Source organism: Geotrypetes seraphini, chromosome 10, assembly GCF_902459505.1.
Source record: "Geotrypetes seraphini chromosome 10, aGeoSer1.1, whole genome shotgun sequence".
Classification (NCBI taxonomy): domain Eukaryota; kingdom Metazoa; phylum Chordata; class Amphibia; order Gymnophiona; family Dermophiidae; genus Geotrypetes; species Geotrypetes seraphini.
This window is the reverse complement of record NC_047093.1, coordinates 101,695,027-101,712,979: the sequence shown is the minus strand read 5'-3', so window position 1 is coordinate 101,712,979 and position 17,953 is coordinate 101,695,027. Positions and strand designations below refer to the sequence as shown.

General features: G+C 41.4%; 1 protein-coding gene across 2 annotated transcripts in view; it reads left to right on the top strand.

Moving 5' to 3' along the window:
* The window catches only part of EXD3 (exonuclease 3'-5' domain containing 3), a 411,655-nt gene that overhangs the window by 156,342 nt on the left and 237,360 nt on the right, over positions 1 to 17,953 (top strand). For both annotated transcript variants that reach the window (XR_004540939.1, XM_033961769.1), the window contains exons 7-8: positions 12,364 to 12,417; positions 16,824 to 16,963. Coding sequence is in view for 1 of the 2 variants with exons in the window: in XM_033961769.1 (XP_033817660.1) it covers positions 12,364 to 12,417; positions 16,824 to 16,963 (194 nt within the window). In the remaining variant the exon portion in view is untranslated. The remainder of the gene's footprint in view (positions 1 to 12,363; positions 12,418 to 16,823; positions 16,964 to 17,953) is intronic.

Genomic DNA, 17,953 nt, shown 5'->3' with positions numbered 1-17,953 from the left:
ATGTCCACAAAGGAACTCCCAGACCCCACCATCTCATTACCAGGAGGCACCTAGTGCCACGACATCTGGTCCGATCACTTCACTTTCTACTTCAAGCTAATCTGGTTCCAACGAAAACAAATTACCCAACCAAAAATAAAAAAAGAACATCTCACGAGAGGCCACATCAACCCAGATAACTACTGGGCGCAATATAAACTACAAGCAGAGGTAAAGGAAGTAGCTGATTTTTGGGATCACTGGACCACTACCAGCACCTGCATTTTAGACAACATTGCACCTAAACATACCAGTAAAAGTAATGCAAATAAATATAACAAATGGTTCGACATCGATCTCTTAAAAATGAAACAGTTAGCCAGACGTCTAGAAAGAAAATGGAAAAAAACAGGAGAATTATCAGACCGTAATAATTGGAGAGCCAATATAAAAACCTACAAACAACTAATAAAAGATAAACGCAAAGCATTTTACTCAAACAAAATCAATTCATCCTGCAACAACTCACGAGGAGTTAATACAAAAGAGCTGTTCAATCTGGTTACTAACCTATTTGACACCACCCGCTACACTCTACCTCACACACAACTTTAAATTACCCTCGGCGAACGACCTAGCCCTGCACTTTGACTCAAAAATTAAAAAACTAAGAAACAGTTGCCCAACAGAAGAACCTAATGAACACCATATAGCTAACACACAAGGAAATGAAACCCCCGCAGACATGTTCTGGGATTCATTTCAAGACATAGATTGGAATAACTATACCAAATTATACAACAAATATTCCAAATCATACTGCTTCCTGGACTCATGTCTCCCGGAAATCATGAAAGCGGCACCACTTGAATTTAAACTATCTCTACTGCACTACTTAGCCCATAACCTGAAAAACAGAAAATTCCTCACCAACAAAGGCCACATAATAATAACCCCTATCCTAAAAAATAGCAAAGAATCGTCAACCCTAGTTTCCAACTACAGACCAATTGCTTCCATACCACTCTTTGTAAAGATCATGGAGGGGCTGGTACACTCCCAATTAATGGAATATCTAGACCAGTTCTCACTCCTTCATGAGACTCAATCTGGCTTTTCAGCACAGAAACGGTAATTGCGGCCATCTTAGATTACTTGCACCTACTTTTAAGCAAAGGCCTCAGTGCCCTGATCATGCAATTCGACATGAGCTCTGCCTTTGACCTTGTAGACCATGCGAATTTGCTACAGTGTCTAGATGCTATTGGCATTAGAGGCGAAGTGCTAAACTGGTTTCATGGTTTCCTTTCGTCCCGAACCTATCAGGTTCGCTTCAACAATGATCTCTCCAACACCTGGAGCAACCCATCCGGCGTTCCGCAAGGGTCCCCACTATCCCCTCTGCTTTTCAATATCTACATGACCTCACTGAGCATTCAATTAACCCAGCTGGGGATAAAATTATTCAGTTACGCTGATGACTTCACAATTATTATCCCATTTGCCAACTCCATCTCGGAAACAATTCCAAAAGCATCAGAAGCCATAAACTTGATGGAACATTGGATGACAGACTTCAAACTCAAGCTCAATACTGAGAAGACAAAATTCTTTATCGCTTCACCGCGCCCTCTTGACACCAAAACCCCACTAGACATCAACAATCATAACTACCCCATACAGCCCACCATTAAAATACTGGGTGTAACTCTGGACCAATGCCTCACCATGAAAGATCAGGTGGACTCCCTAATCAAAAAGAGTTTTTTCACCCTCTGGAAACTTAAATCCATTAAAGCATACTTTTATAACTCTGCCTTCAGAATCTTGGTACAATCCCTCGTATTAAGTCAACTCGACTACTGTAACATCGTCTACTTAGCAATCCCCCAAAATAATATGCGACGATTACAACTAATGCAAAACACTGCGGTCAGACTAATCTTCGGTCTAAAGAAGTTCGATCACGTGACCCCATACTTCAAACAGCTACACTGGTTGCCGATGGAAGCTCGTGTAAAGTTTAAATTCGCCTGCCTCTGTTTTAAAGTTTTCTACGGTCTAACCCCTAAATACATCACTGACCTATTCTCCTTCTCAGCCAACAAACACAAGAGAAGTTCCCACTCGCACTTCGTTTCTCCCCCGGTTAGAGGATGCAAACTAAAAAAACACCATGAGCATCTTCTCTCACATCAGGCTGCTCTATGGGGTAAAGACCTAGAACAACTCCTATTGCCCACCACTTATGAGGTATTCAGGAAACGCCTCAAAACCCACCTATTCCTGAAATACCTAGATGGTTGACCCACTTCCCTCTTTCCCCTCCCTTGCCCTTTCTCCCCATTGTTCCCCACATCCCTTATGTTAATTCAACTTGTACGTCAACTCAACTTGTACTCCACTAATCTTTTGTAAACCGCATAGAACTTAACGGTATTGCGGTATATAAACTGTTATTATTATTATTATTATTTGGATATTGTCGCTATCACAGAGGCATGGTTCAGTAAATCCCATGGATGGGATGCAAGCATACCGGGATGTAATCTTTTTAGGAAGGACAGAGATGGTCAAAAAGGTGGAGGAGTAGCTCTCTATGTAAAGATCAATATCCAAGTGACTGAAATGCAAGGGACCTGGGGAGAGGAAGAAGCGATATGGATCGCTCTGAAAAGAAAAGATGGAACTTCTATCTACATGGGTGTAGTCTACAGACCTCCGACTCAATCGTAGCAAATTGATAAGGATCTGATTGTGGATATCCAAAAGTTTGGAAGGAAAGAGGAGATGCTACTGTTGGGAGATTTCAACCTGCTGGATGCGGACTTGAATGTTCCATCTGTGGAATCGGAAAGAAATAGGAAGATTGTGGATGCCTTTCAAGAGGCTCTGCTCAGACAAATGGTGACGGAATCCACGAGGGAAAAAGTAATATTGGATCTGGTCCTCACAAATGGAGAGATTATCTCTAATATTTGAGTGGGTGCTCACCTGGGAAGTAGTGATCATCAAATGGTTTGGTTTGATATAACGGCTAAAGTGGAGAGTGGCCGCAGGATACTTAAAGTCCTATATTTCAAACGTATGGACTTTAATAAAATGGGAGAGTACCTGAAGAAAGAGCTGTTAGGATGGGACGACATAAGAGAAGTGGAAAAACAGTGGTCTAAGCTGAAAGGAGCGATAATAATGGCTACAGACCTTTATGTGAAGAAAATAAATAAAAAGAAGAGAAAAAGGAAGCCGACATGGTTCTTCACACTAGTGGTGGAGAAAATAAAGGCAAAAAAGTTGGTGTTCTTGAAATATAAAAAAACCCAAGAAGAGGAGTGCAGAAAGGACTACCGGGTGAAACTGAAAGAAGCCAAGGGAGAGATATGTCTGGTGAAAGCATAAGCAGAAGAACAAATGGCTAAAAATGTAAAAAAAGGGAGACAAAATTTTTTTCAGATATATCAGTGAAAAGAAGAAGATGAAAAATGGAATTGCTATACTAAAAGATGCTGGGAACTGATATGTTGAGAGTGATGAGGTAAAAGCAAATGTGCTAAACAAATAAGAACATAAAAATTGCCGCTGCTGGGTCAGACCAGTGGTCCATCATGCCCAGCAGTCCGCTCCCGCGGCGGCCCCTAGGTCAAAGACCAGTGCCCTAACTGAGACCAGCCCTACTTGTGTTCGTTCCGGTTCAGCAGGAACTTGTCTAATTTTGTCTTGAATCCTTGGAGGGTGTTTTTCCCTATAACAGCCTCCGGAAGAGTATTCCAGTTTTCCACCACTCTCTGGGTGAAGAAGAACTTCTTTACGTTTGTATGAAATCTATCCCCTTTTAACTTTAGAGAGTGCCCTCTCATCTCCCTACCTTGGAAAGAGGGTGAACAACCTGTCTTTATTTACTAAGTCTATTCCCTTCAGTATCTTGAATGTTTCAATCATGTCTCTTCTCAGTCTCTGTTCTGTGTTCATAGAAGAAAATCCTGAAGAAGGACCAAGATTGTCTGGCAAAGTAACACAAGAAAATGGAGTAGATTCTGTGCTGTTCACAAAGGAAAGTGTTTATGAACAACTTGAAAAACTGAAGGTGGACCATGCGATGGGACCAGATGGGATCCATCCCAGGATACTGAGGGAGCTCAGAGAGGTTCTGGCGGGTCCTATTAAAGACTTATTTAACAAATCTCTGGAGACGGGAATGGTTCCGGGGGATTGGAGGAGAGCGGATGTGGTCCCTATTCACAAAAGTGGTCACAGAAATGAAGTGGGAAACTACAGGTCGGTAAGCCTCACTTTGGTTGTTGGAAAAATAATGGAAGTGTTGCTGAAAGAAAGGATAGTGAACTTCCTAGAATCTAATGGGTTACAGGATCTGAGGCAACATGGCTTTACAAAAGGTAAATCGTGCCAAACGAACTTGATTTAATTTTTTGATTGGGTGACCTGAGAACTGGATCAAGGACATACGCTAGATGTAATTTACTTAGATTTCAGCAAAGCCTTTGACATGGTTCCTCATAGAAGGCTCTTGAACAAGCTTGAAGGACTGAAGTTAGGACCCAAAATGGTGAACTGGATTAGAAACTGGTTGATGGACAAATGCCAGAGAGTGGTGGTTAATGGAAGTCGCTCAGAGGAAGGAAAGGTGAGTAGAGGAGTCCCTCAGGGTTCAGTGCTGGGGCAGATCCTGTTCAATATGTTTGTGAGTGACATTGCTGAAGGGTTAGAAGGAAAAGTATGCCTTTTTGCAGATGATACCAAGATTTGTAACAGTAGACACCAAGAGGGAGTGGAAAATATGAAAAAGAATTTGCAAAAGTTAGAGGAATGGTCTAATGCTTGGCAACTAAGATTCAATGCAAAGAAATGTAGAGTAATACATTTGGAGATTAATAATCGAAAGGAGCAATATATGCTGGGAGGTGAAAAGCTGATATGCACGAATGGGGAGAAGAACCTTGGGGTGATAGTGTCCAAAGATCTAAAGGCGAAAAAACATGTGACAAGGTGGTGGCTGCTGCCAGAAGGATGCTGGGCTGTATAAAGGGAGGCGTATCCAGTAGAAGGAAGAAGGTGTTCATGCCCCTGTACAGGTCATTGGTAAGGCCCCACTTGGAGTATTGTGTTCAGTTTTGGAGACCGTATCTGGCGAAGGATGTAAGAAGACTTGAAGCGGTCCAGAGGAGGGCGACAAAAATGATAGGAGGCTTGTGCCAGAAGACGTATGAGGAAAGACTGGAAGCTCTGAATATGTATACCCTAGAAGAAAGGAGGGACAGGGGAGATATGATTCAAACGTTCAAATACTTGAAAGGTATTAACGTAGAACAAGGAACAGAGAAAGGAAAATGGTAAAAGCAGAGGACATAATTTGAGGTTGAGGGGTGGTAGATTCAAGAGCAATGTTAGGAAATTCTACTTTACAGAGAGGGTGGTGGATGCCTGGAATGTGCTCCCAAGAGAGGTGATGGAGAGGAAAATGGTGACGGAGTTCAAAGAAGCGTGGGATAAACACAGAGGATCTAAAATCAGAAAATAATAATAAATATGGAAGAACTAAGGCCAGTTCTGGGCAGACTTGCCCGGTGTGTGTCTGTATATGGCCATTTGTTTGAGGATGGGCTAGGGAGGGCTTCAATGGCTGGGAGGGTGTAGATGGGTTGGAGTGAGCTTTGACGGAGACTTCAGCAGTTGGAACCCAAGCACAATATGGGTAGAGCTTTGGATTCTTGCCCAGAAATAACTAAGAAGAAAAACATTTTAAAAAATTTAAATTGAATCAGGTTGGGCAAATTGGATGGACTATTCGGGTCTTTATCAGACGTCATCTACTATGTTACTATTTTATACTGAGCATGAGCCACAAGAGTGGTATCCCTTATGATTGCTCTGTTCAGAATAGACCTCTGGCAAAGTTGATAGCACAAGCTTGTCTCTAAGATTCTTGTTATGTATCAATGCAATGATGGGTTTGGCATTCTTAAAGCATTTGTGTAATTCAAGGATAGTCCAATTTTTTAATATAATATGAATTTAGTCAAATATTTATTGGTCACATATCCTACAATTCTATGTGGCTTACAATAAGCAGTTTAAGTGCTTGAAACTTCCCTATTTGTCCATAAGGCTCACAATCTAGCTAAAGCACCTGAAAAAACATTTATTAACATACTAAAGAGATAATAAAGAGACTGATAAAAAGAAACTACAAAGTACAAAATCAAGTCATAAATAAAGAAGTAAAAGCAATAAAGGGCAAATAATAAGTAAAATAAAAACAGTTCCTCTGTCACTGCTCCTCTATTCCTGGCTCAGATGGTAGTAAATGGATGTTACAAATTGGCTACATCTGGGGCCATAGATGCCCCCATTGCTGTTCCTTTTATCTGTAAATAAAATTTGTCTTCAAAACAAAAAAAGTTCTGAGTCAGGGCAATTAGGTATTCTGTTTTATGTGGTCCTGTTTTTCAAAAGTTTGTTTGATAACCTGAATCACTGCAAATTGTGGAATGTTAGTGTACAAGGACTTGATGTCAAGGGGACCAGATATATATCATCAAGATCCCCTTCAAAATCATCAAGACTTGAGATCATATGAGATGAGTCCCATACATATGATCTAATGATTGGAATGAATGGCCTTTGGAAGTAGTCAACAAAATCAGATAAAGGTTCCAAAATGGAACCATTGGCAGAGATTATGAGTCTTCCTGGTACATCAGTTAATGATTTGTAAATCTTTGGAAGAATGTATATCGTAGGAATGAATGGGTTTTCGTTAATCAAGAAGAGCATCTCTTTAAGTGTAAGCACCCCTGTTTTGTGCATTGTTTCTACTAACTCTTTAATTTCTAATAGAAGTCCATTTGTGGGATGTTTCAATTGGTAAACAATATTCCCTGCCATTTATCTCTTCACTTTATTGATCTATTTTATCCCATCTAAAATGACAGTGCCTCCTCCCTTGTCTGTGGGCTTGATTACACAATGTTGTGATTTGATCTTAGCTTCTTAATGACCTTTGTTTCTAATTTACTCAGGTTATGTCTAGGTCTATAGCTGTATTTAGATTGCTCAAGGTTATCTATATCTCTAAGGACACATTCGTAAAAAGTATTAATTAATGGATCACAATTGCCTGGAGGGGGACCCATTTTTATTTCCTCTTGAGAATGGACTGATCTTTGTATGTGTGTTAATGTTTTCATTATTATTGAAAAAATGATGAATCTAATTTTCGCTTAAATTTGAAAAGATCAATTCTGGTCTGAAACGAATCGTATTTGGTGGTAGGTACAAAAGAGAGGCCTTTTTGCAATACAGCAGTATGTTAAGGAGTCGGTATAATGGATGAAAAATTAAAAATTGGAATTTCTTCTACCAGTGCCTCTGATTGTGGAAGATATGCCTCTCCCTGTTTTTGAATCCTGATTGATGTTTGATTCTGTATTTTGTTGTTTCAGTCTGAGCTCTTTGGATGTCCATAAGAGGTTTAAGAAATCATTATCTTTTACAGCTTGATTCTTGCAAAAAGGACTGGATGCTGCTGGTGTTCTAGATGTGGTGGAACTGGTAGAAGAAGAGGCATAATACTCATCTGAGCAACTTCTGATCCACTTGCGGCCATGATCTTGTGTACTTATGTTATTTTGTGATTGAAATGGAGCTATGGTACTCTGTAGATTTTTGTTTTTGGAGGAGGATCTGTATGGTTGTTTCTGCCTAGAATTAATTTTAGCCATTGTTCACGAATATATATTGCCCTTTTGGTAGTCCATGATATCATGTTTGAACTTTTCTGATTTTCTTAGCTTAATTTCTCTTTTGTATTCTGTCATTTTCAAGTTCACATCATGTATGACTGTTTCAAAATGATCGTCTTTATTTTTCACATATTCTAATTCTTTCTCAAATTTTGATCTAATTTTCTCAGATTTGTGCTTAGATGTTTCTATCAGCAGGATCATCAAATCTAGTGACCATTTATTAAGAATGCTACTCCATTTATCTTAAAAATATCCTGGTCATCAGTGAACATTGTAGGGCCTTTTGTGATTTTAAGCCTCTGAGAATCATTTGTTTTCTGTAATATTTCAACAAGAAAGCATAGAGGAGGTCAGTTCTTATAATCTCTCGGTTATGGAATATGATTTATTTCCATGTCTCTAAGAGTCAGTGGTGTTGGATCATCAATCTCAATGGCTTGCAAGAGATTCCTCAAACGTTCTTCTGGAAAACTCAATACATGATCCTAGGTGGAAAAGGCCATGTTGGGTTAATGGAGACGAAGTCAACAAAGAAATAAACAAAGAACCCAACAGTTTCTGCAGTAAAGGATTACAACCAAAGAAGACACTGCGGAAACAATGTCTGTGATGCAGGATTTTATTAAGTCAATCAAAGTGTTTCACAATCAAAGAATCCACATATGCGTTGGAAGTTGTAGGCCCAACATGGTCCGTGTTTCAACAAACCGTCTTCAGGGGTCCTAAATAAGAATGTCACCGCGTGGTCAGAACAGTGAAAAAAGAGTATGAAGAGAGACTTGCCAAGGAGGCACGGAATTTTAAACCATTCTTTCATTATGTGAAAGGAAAACAACCGGCGAGGGAGGAGGTGGGACCCCTGGATGAGGGAGACAGGAAGGGAGTGGTAAAGGAAGAAAAGGTGGTGGCGGACAGATTAACACGTTCTTCTCGTCGGTATTCACAACAGAGGACACATCAAATGTATCAGAACCTGAAAAATTCTTCAAGAGGGACCAAGAGGAAAAATTATTGTGCATGGAGGTAAGCCTCGAGGACGTACTCAAGCAGATAGATAGACTAAAAACGGACAAATCTCCGGGCCCAGATGGAATCCACCTGAGAATACTAAAAGAGCTTAGAGACGAAATAGCTGAGTTACTACAGCGGATTTGCGACCTATCCTTGAAAACAGGGGTGATCCCGGAGGACTGGAGGATAGCGAATGTTACACCCATCTTCAAGAAAGGATCCAGAGGCGACCCAGGGAATTATAGACCAGTCAGCTTAACCTTAGTTCCGGGGAAGATGGCCGAATCATTAATCAAGGACAGTATCAATGAGCATATAGAAAAAAATAAGCTGATGAGAACAAGCCAGCATGGTTTCTGTAATGGTAGATCATGCCAGACGAACCTACTTCACTTCTTTGAGGGGATAAGCGAACAATTGGACATGGTGACCCCATAGACGTAGTGTACCTAGACTTCCAGAAAGCCTTCGACAAGGAGCCTCACGAGCGCCTACCAAGGAAACTGTGGAACCACGGAGTGGAAGGGGACATACACAGATGGATCAGAAACTGGCTGGCGAACAGGAAACAGAGAGTAGGAGTGAAAGGTCACTATTCTGACTGGAAAGGGGTCACGAGTGGCGTCCCACAGGGGTCAGTGCTGGGACCGCTCTTGTTCAATATATTTATTAATGACCTGGAAGCAGGGACGAAGTGCGAAATTATAAAATTTGCAGACGACACAAAACTCTCCAGTAAGGTTAGCACAGTTGAGGAATGTAGAGAACTCTAAAGGGACCTGAACAAACTGAGTGAGTGGGCTAATAAATGGCAGATGAGCTTCAATGTGGAGAAATGTAAAGTCATGCACATGGGGAAAGGAAACCTGATGTACAATTACACGATGGGGGGGATATCATTGGGGGAGGGCAACCTAGAAAGGGGGGTAATGGTAGATAAAACAATGAAACCGGCGGCGCAATGCGCCGCAGCCTCGAAAAAGGTTAACAGAATGTTGGGCATTATCAAGAAAGGTGTCGCTACCTGAAGCGAAGAGGTTATCTTCCCACTGTATAGGGCAATGGTGTGACCGCATCTGGAGTACTGCGTTCAATACTGGTCGCCGTACCTTAAGAAGGATATGGCGATACTGGAGAGGGTCCAGAGAAGAGCAACAAAAATGATAAAGGGCATGGAGAACCTTCCTTATGCTGAGAGGCTGGAGAAGCTGGGACTCTTTTCCCTGGAAAAGCGGAAACTTAGAGGGGATATGATAGAAACTTACAAGATTATGATGGGTATAGAGAAGGTAGAGAGGGACAGATTCTTCAGACTGGTGGGAGCAACAAAAACTAGAGGGCACTCAAAAAAATTGAAGGGAGACAGATTCAGAACAAATGCTAGGAAGTTCTTCTTCACTCAGAGGGTGGTGGACACCTGGAATGCACTTCCGGAGGAGGTAGTAAAGCAGAGTACGATTTTGGGTTTCAAAATGGGACTGGACAAATTCCTGAAGGAAAAGGGGATTGAAGGGTATAATTAGAGGGGTACTATACAGTACAAATGCTTTAGAGTAATAGATCACTTACAGGTCATTGACCTAGGGGGCCGCCACGGGAGCGGATTGCTGGACATGATGGAGCTGTGGTCTGACTCAGCAGAGGCGATTCTTATGTTCTTAAATGAATGTGACAAAGATGCGAGGATATGAGTGTGATGAAATGTGAGAAATGGTGCTAATAATCTGTGAATAAGTATCCAGTGCAACCGTATATGTGGACTATTGTGACCCAATCGTGACTCTCAGAAGGAAAAGAAGACCTGAGAAACCTTGTGAGGATTATCCTTATGTGAATCAAAGTGGTATTTTTGCACCAGTTGCTGAAAGATGTGCACAGAATGAGAAAATGATAGAAAAAATACATACCTAAAGGTGAGAATTCACACATTTTTTTAAATTGTTGTTATTGGATTACAGCACACTTGGGGCTAGATTCTCAAAGCTTTAACGCCGTCGCTAAACTGTTTTCCTGCAGTTTAGCCTGTACGCAGTTTAGCAACGGATTATCAAAGGGGATTATCTTCCTCTTTAGCAAGGATTCTAGCAGTCTCCTACACTAACATGCAAATTCGCTCTTCAACATTGAAATGAGCCCTCTGGTGGATTTTTAAAAAATTGCCGAGCCATTTTCTAAAAGCGGCATCCGCTTTTTGCTACAAAAAAAAGTGAGTGACCCAGGGGTGCCGGTCAGTGTCAGATACTGCTAAATTGCCTAAAATCCTGGCCACGACCCCCCCCCCTGCAGCAGGAGATATGCCCATTTTCTCCTGCCTGTAGCACAAGTAAAAAAAAATCCTGCCAGGACCTCCCCATCCGCATCAAGAGAGATGCCCACTTTCTCCTGCCTGCAGCACTAAAAGTTTTTTTTTTTAAAATCTGACTACACTCCCCCCCCTCCGGCAGCAGGAGAGATGCCCACTCTCTCCAATTGCAGTAAACTACCTGCCATGACTGGACCCCAGGCACCCCTCCCCCTTACCTCAAGAGCTGAACCGGAGGGATGTGGACATCATCTTCTCAGCAGCTGCTGTTGCTGCTGCTGTGTTGTCTAAAATGGTAATTTCCTACCCCGGTGCATCATGGGATATATCAGGGAGGAGCCTGAGGCACTGATTGGCCCAGTGTGTTTAAGGCCCCACCTATGGCCTTTCTATAGAAGGGGCTTTAAACACCCTGGGCCAATCAGAGCCTCAGGCTCCTCCCTGAATGCATCGGGAAGAGTTCTAAGGCTCTGATTGGCCTGGACACCCTATAGGTGGTGCCTTAGGCATCTGGGCCAATCAGAGCCTCAGGCCTCTCCCCGGATGCAAGCAGGAGAGAGTGGGCTTCTCTCCTGCTGTTGTGTTTTGGGGTTTGTTTGTTTTTAATGGCGTTGACAGTGCGGTTTTTCTACGCTGGTCACATGCAAATTTAGGAAATCTTTACTGCTGTCTGCCGATCTTATTTGCATGCGAAATTTTTTAAGAATGTCTCAGGTGTTTAGATTTGGTATCGGAACGGCTGCGTTAGCAGACCGTCGCTTTTTAACACGGGTTTTTTAGAATCTTCCTCTTGGTTGGGAAACTGATTGCATTGCTATTTTAAAAATTTTCCACTGGTCATAGTCATGTTGGGACTTCTGCTTCTTATTGGTGTGGTTGTATATGTACAGGTTTTTGTTGTTTTATATGTATTAATAAAGTATCAATAAGGTTTCTTCTGTCTTAACCTTTGTCTAATTTAAAATATATTCCGATTTTGGTATAATTACTTATATGCATTTTTGGAGTGGCATTTCCTACTGATTTCTACTGGTATCTCCTTTGTTTTTATATTTTGGAGGAATGCAGAAGTTAGACTAGAGCAAGTTTTGCTATAATAACTCTGAGGTTCAGCTAATTTTTAAATTGAACCTTTCATATTTTTTTTTTTTTTTTACTACTTTTCCCCTCTTTCTGTACTTTTTATATTTCTCCACTTCTATGTTGTGCGCTTTTTTATTTTCACTAATATTTTCTTCCTTGTCTTTTGCATCACCTTCCCTTCTGTCCCTTTTCTTAATTCTATGATTTTTCTTTCACATTTTATAGGCACTAATGATAAGCTTGAAACTGAATTTGCAGCTAGATCAAGACCTGGAGAAGGTGAGGTTATCTTTTAAGTTAATCATGATGTCTAAGTTGTAATTATTGTTTATTACATATTTGCTATACTGCCTATTCTGTAGGATAGGACTAGGCGGTTTAAATAGTAATCAAAAAAGCAGATAGGAACTGTATATTCCAGTAGGTAGAAGCAGGCATACAGGGCATTCAAACTAGAGAATGACACGGTGACAAAATTCATCACCGTTCCCGTCCCCGCGGATAACCGCGGGAAATAATCCCATGTCATTTTCTAGTGTCTATTTCAACCTCGGTCCTTCTACACCAGCATTCTTCAAGCAAAGCTTGCGGGTCAGTGGTTGTGCCCAATTATACTCTGATTCTTTCCTCTCTCCTTAAAGAATGACATGAAGATGGTTTCCCGCGGTTATCCCGCGGGGACGGGGACGGTGATGAATTTTGTCACCGTGTCATTCTCTAATTCAAACCATCATTAATGAAGGGGGAAGGACAAATCATGTAGGCAGAAGGGATCTTGGAGGCAATGAGCCAATCTACTCAAGCCCACCTCACTAAACATCTTCATAAAATAATGTGTTTTCAGAAGAGTTCTGAACTGCTTTGAAAGAAATCTCAGCTTGCAGCGCAGATGGAAGATCATTCTTTAACTTTGGGGCTAAGAAATAAATGTTGTGTGTCTTGTGGATTCTAGGTGGGCTTCCATAGGGGATGGCAAAGCCATGCAGTTAGGATCTAGGGATCTTAAGAATATGGAAGGGAGTGTAAGGGACAGTAGATTAGACCAAATATGATGGGTAACCCAAGAAATAGGCCTTATGGACTAGGTTAAGGATCTTGAATTACATAGAATGGAAATGGAAGACATTGGAGATGGAGGCATAAAGGTGTAACATGGTTATATTGATTGGCTCAACAGAGGGATCTGGCCACAGAATTATGGAGGGTTTGGAGAAGTTTGGTCTGGGCATAAATGGAGTAACAGTAGTTGAATTTAGAACTTAAGAGCATTGGCATGAGTATGCATCTGAGACAAATCCAAATAAGGATTCTGTACATAGAATATAGAATCCTTGTTTAAAAACATGATTAATTTTATTAACTTGAAAGATTTGCTAGTGGAATGACAGTTGGGGAATTGATAATAACCCCGAGATAGCAAAAATATATGATTAGGGAGGGGTGGTGGTGGTGGTGTCAGTAAGCACCAGAAATCCAACAAACTGTCATCTTGTCTGTGTTGAGAACTAAATTATTGATTGATAACCAATTAGCAACAGCATGTAAGCATGACTGTAAGGGGCTCAGTAGATGTGTAAAGATGAGGTAGGAAAGAGAAGTAGAACACTTTTGCATAAAAGTAAAAACTGATATAAAGCTCTGGACCAGAGTGATGAGGGGGCTCAGAAAGATGTTAAGTTATTCTTCAATTTCTAGGTGGCTCTGTGCCTATCTAGGTTCAAGGCGACTTACAAATCAAGAAGTTTACATTATGTTTAGGAGTAAAAACAATGAAATATAACGTAAGCAGTATACTATGAGGTAGTTACCAGAGATAGGAGATGTAGTAATCATTCAATAGAAGGGAACATTGAGTTGTCTTTAGAGTTACAGTGCAGCAGATTGAAGTACAATACAGCTGAGTTAGATACAAGTAGATTAGTGCGATTACTGTATTTTTCGCTCCATAAGACACACTTTTTCCACCGTGGAATTAAGGGTGCATCTTATGGAGCGAATACCCAACCCCCCCCATTACCTTTTTTCATTATGTCACCCTCCTTCGCTAGTCGCGGCTGCCTGCTTGGTCCCTGCAAGCAGTGACGGCTGACACAGCTCGAGTCCTCTTCTTTTCCCTTGCAGCAGAGCGGCACACAGGGCAGCCTCTCTGCTGCAAGGGAAAAGAAGAGGACTCGAGCCGCATCAGCTGTCACTGCTTGCTGGAACCGACAGAGAATAGGCAGGCAGCTGCGTCCAGCGAGGGAGGGTGCTAAAATGGGAAAAAATGGTAAGGGGGGCCGGTGCCTGCCCTGCCGAATTAAAAACATGGAGGGGGCAGGGAGAGGCTGGGCCTGCCTGCCTATGGGGAGGCCTGGAGGGGGGAGGCCGGCCTGCCTGCTTAGGAGGGAGAGGCCTGCTTGCTTGCTTGCCTGGGGGGGCTGCCTGGGAGGGGGGAGACCTGGTTGCCTGGGAGGGGGAAGCCTGCCTAGGGGGGCTGCCTGGGAGGGGGGAGGCCTGCCTGGGCTGCCTGGGAGGGGGGAGACCTGCCTGCCTGCCTGGGGGGGCCTGCCTGGGATGGGGGAGGCCTTCCTGCCTGCCCTGTCCCTACCTGCCTGCCAGCCACTAGGCCTGCTTGCCTGCCCTGGAGGGGGGGGATGCCAGGGAGGAGGAGGTCTGCCTGCTCTGTCCCTACCTGCCTGCTAGCCACTAGGCCTGTCTGCCCTGTCCCAGCCTGGCCTGCCCTGTCTGCCCTACCATAAGGTAAAACTCTTTATAGTTTATAAATCTTTCCTTTAACTGTTAAAGGAAAGATTTATAAACTATAAAGAGTTTTACCTCATGCAAAGTTGTCATTTCTTTAATAAGACATTAACTATTTTTTCTGCGGCCCTCCAAGTACCTACAAATCCAAAATGTGGCCCCACTAAGGGTTTGAGTTTGAGACCACTGCTCTAGGGTATACATATTCAGGGCTTCCAGTCTCTCCTCATACGTCTTCTGGCACAAGCCTCCTATCATTTTTGTTGCCCTCCTCTGGACCGCTTCAAGTCTTCTTACGTCCTTCGCCAGATATGGTCTCCAAAACTGAACACAATACTCCAAGTGGGGCCTTACCAATGACCTGTACAGGGGCATGAACACCTTCTTCCTTCTACTGCTACGCCTCTCTTTATACAGCCCAGCATCCTTCTGGCAGCAGCCACTGCCTTGTCACATGTTTTTTCGCCTTTAGATCTTTGGACACTATCACCCCAAGGTTCTTCTCCCCATTCGTGCATATCAGCTTTTCACCTCCCAGCATATATTGCTCCTTTCGATTATTAATCTCCAAATGTATTACTCTGCATTTCTTTGCATTGCATCTTAGTTGCCAGACATTAGACCATTCCTCTAACTTTTGCAAATCCTTTTTCATATTTACATCTCAGAAAATGCTTATTCTGTATTGTAACATCTTTACAGAAGCTCATATAAACCGCTTTGAATTGACTCCCCAGTCATTAATAGCAATATAGAAGCATTCAATAAACAATAAACAATTCTGCTCTTTGAACTCTTTATTTGAGAAGGCAGAGTGTAGGATTTTACCATGGGGTTCTGGAACGAGCTGAGAGCAGTTTGAGAGGTGTAAATTTGTCCAGAACAGCTATAGATAAGTCCCAACAGAGAACTTGTTCTTCCAAGGGTAGAGAAGGAAGTGATTCAGGGAAAGTTTAGAGCAATGGAGGACAATTTTAAGGTTCAAGATGATGAAGTTTATGGTAAAAACCGGTGTGAAGGAGGGGGAAAATGGGTAGTAACACTTGGGTTCTGAAACTGGGACATGAATGAGATAGTGAATAGTCTATGAAAGCAGAAGGCTAGAAAAATCATCTACAGCAAAAGCTGCTGAAGGCAAGGAGAGCACCAACACAAGCTTATGGTCCACCACTTGGGTAGGAAACAATACAAGCTGAATAAATCCTGAAGGAATGATAAAAAGGAAGAGAGCTTGTGGTTTGTGTTAATGACTACATGGCAGTTGAAATCTGCAACAATTAAGAGGTTTGGGTATCTAATTGAAGCATCCACAAGGGTCTGTAGCAGGTTTTCCCAAGCATACAGGGAACTTGATTGGGGATTGTAGAATTTCAGAAAATTCAGTTGGATAAAGGAGAGAACATAAATGCCCAGTACTTTTGGATTGGAAAAGGCAGAAGCAGGAAGCTCAAGCGCTAAAAATGAGGCAGGGATAATAACAGCTGTCCCTCCACCCCATTTCAATGCACAAAATGATTGATAGCCAGGGGTAGCGTTTACTAAGACCAGATGCAACCAGGTCTCAGTAAGACCAAAAAATGTATGTAAGGGAAGTAAATAACATAATGAATATGTGTGGATTTAGAACAGATTGAATGGTCCAAACTGAATGATACAGTTTTGTAGGAGGTGAGAGCAATGCAATGAACAGTTAGTGAGATAATGTACCTGAGAATAGGAGTTGAAGACATCAGAGTAAGATGTCTATATTACAAGAATGGGGAACAGGTTCTTCTGAGAGACCATGTCCCAGCAATGAATACGTCCAGGAGGGTTTACTGGTAATGTACAAAGAAAAAAATACAAAAACTGAATGGAGTTTGCCCGAAATTTAAGTTCATTTTTATTACTCTTTGTGCATGGAAAATAGTAAAACAGACCTAATTGAATTTCATCAATATTTCTAGATGTGCACTCCCTTGCTTCTTCAAGACAAGACGAATCTTGTAGAGGCCTATGTAGCAGACAATCCAGAGCTACAGTGCAAACTGCTGCAGATTTTAGACAGCTGGAGTGATCCCAGCTTTAATCCCAGTGATATTGCAAGGTAAATCAACAATAACAATAATAAATATAGACTTAGCTATAGTAACTTAGCAAGCTTTTGTTTGTAACAATGCTTTACTTAGCAATAAGTCTAAAGATGGAGTGGTTTATCATTATTGAGGGTAATGTTCAAACATTTTACCCACATAATTTGTCTTAAAATTTCCTCTTTCCCACCAGTTAGGAAAGAAGCAATTTTAAGACATTTTAAAGGTGTGTTTGGGGAGGGGGAGAAGTATTTTAGGATTAGGTTGGGGGAGGGAAGGGGATGTACACATGCGGAATTTTTTTTAAAATCCCCATACTTATTTACATGTGTTTTTCACCTGCCTCTAAACAAATGTAATCTACTTGCTTTTCTCCAGCCTAAATATTCAAAAGGAAATTTCAAAATGTTACACAGCTGGAGGTTATCAAATTGAAAATGCATATTGTTATGACCTAATATTAAATATGATTTTAAATGTAATTTTAAATATAAATGAAGGAAAAGACCTCAGAGATCCAAACCTTTAGACTATAGTGAAGTCTATTGGTTATAACTGGATCAAGTTCTCTTTCACTGGTCAAAAACCTTCACTTTTTAAAAAAATAATTTTTACTCTCTTTTTTCTTGTCGTTTGTACCAAATTTCTAAAATAAATTTTCATCAATATTAATCAAACATTTATCAAAACAGCACTTGATATGATGAATCCTACCATCATTGATGTGGGAGTCCAAAAAACCCCTTTACAACCAACTTTAGCTGCTTTCAGTATTTTTCATATGTATTCCACAAAGAGAAACACTTATCTTTGTTGTAATGATAGATGGGTGCACTCTCCGCTGTGTTATCACAGCCAGTGTGGTAGTTGTAAATCTCAAAGTACTGATGGGTCCTGTTTCATCCTTTGGGCTTCTATAAGGTAAGGGCTGGTTTCTAAAAATAATAGAGTGGTTAAATTATCTTTACAATCTGCTATTTAGCTAATAAATTGAAAAAGTTTTT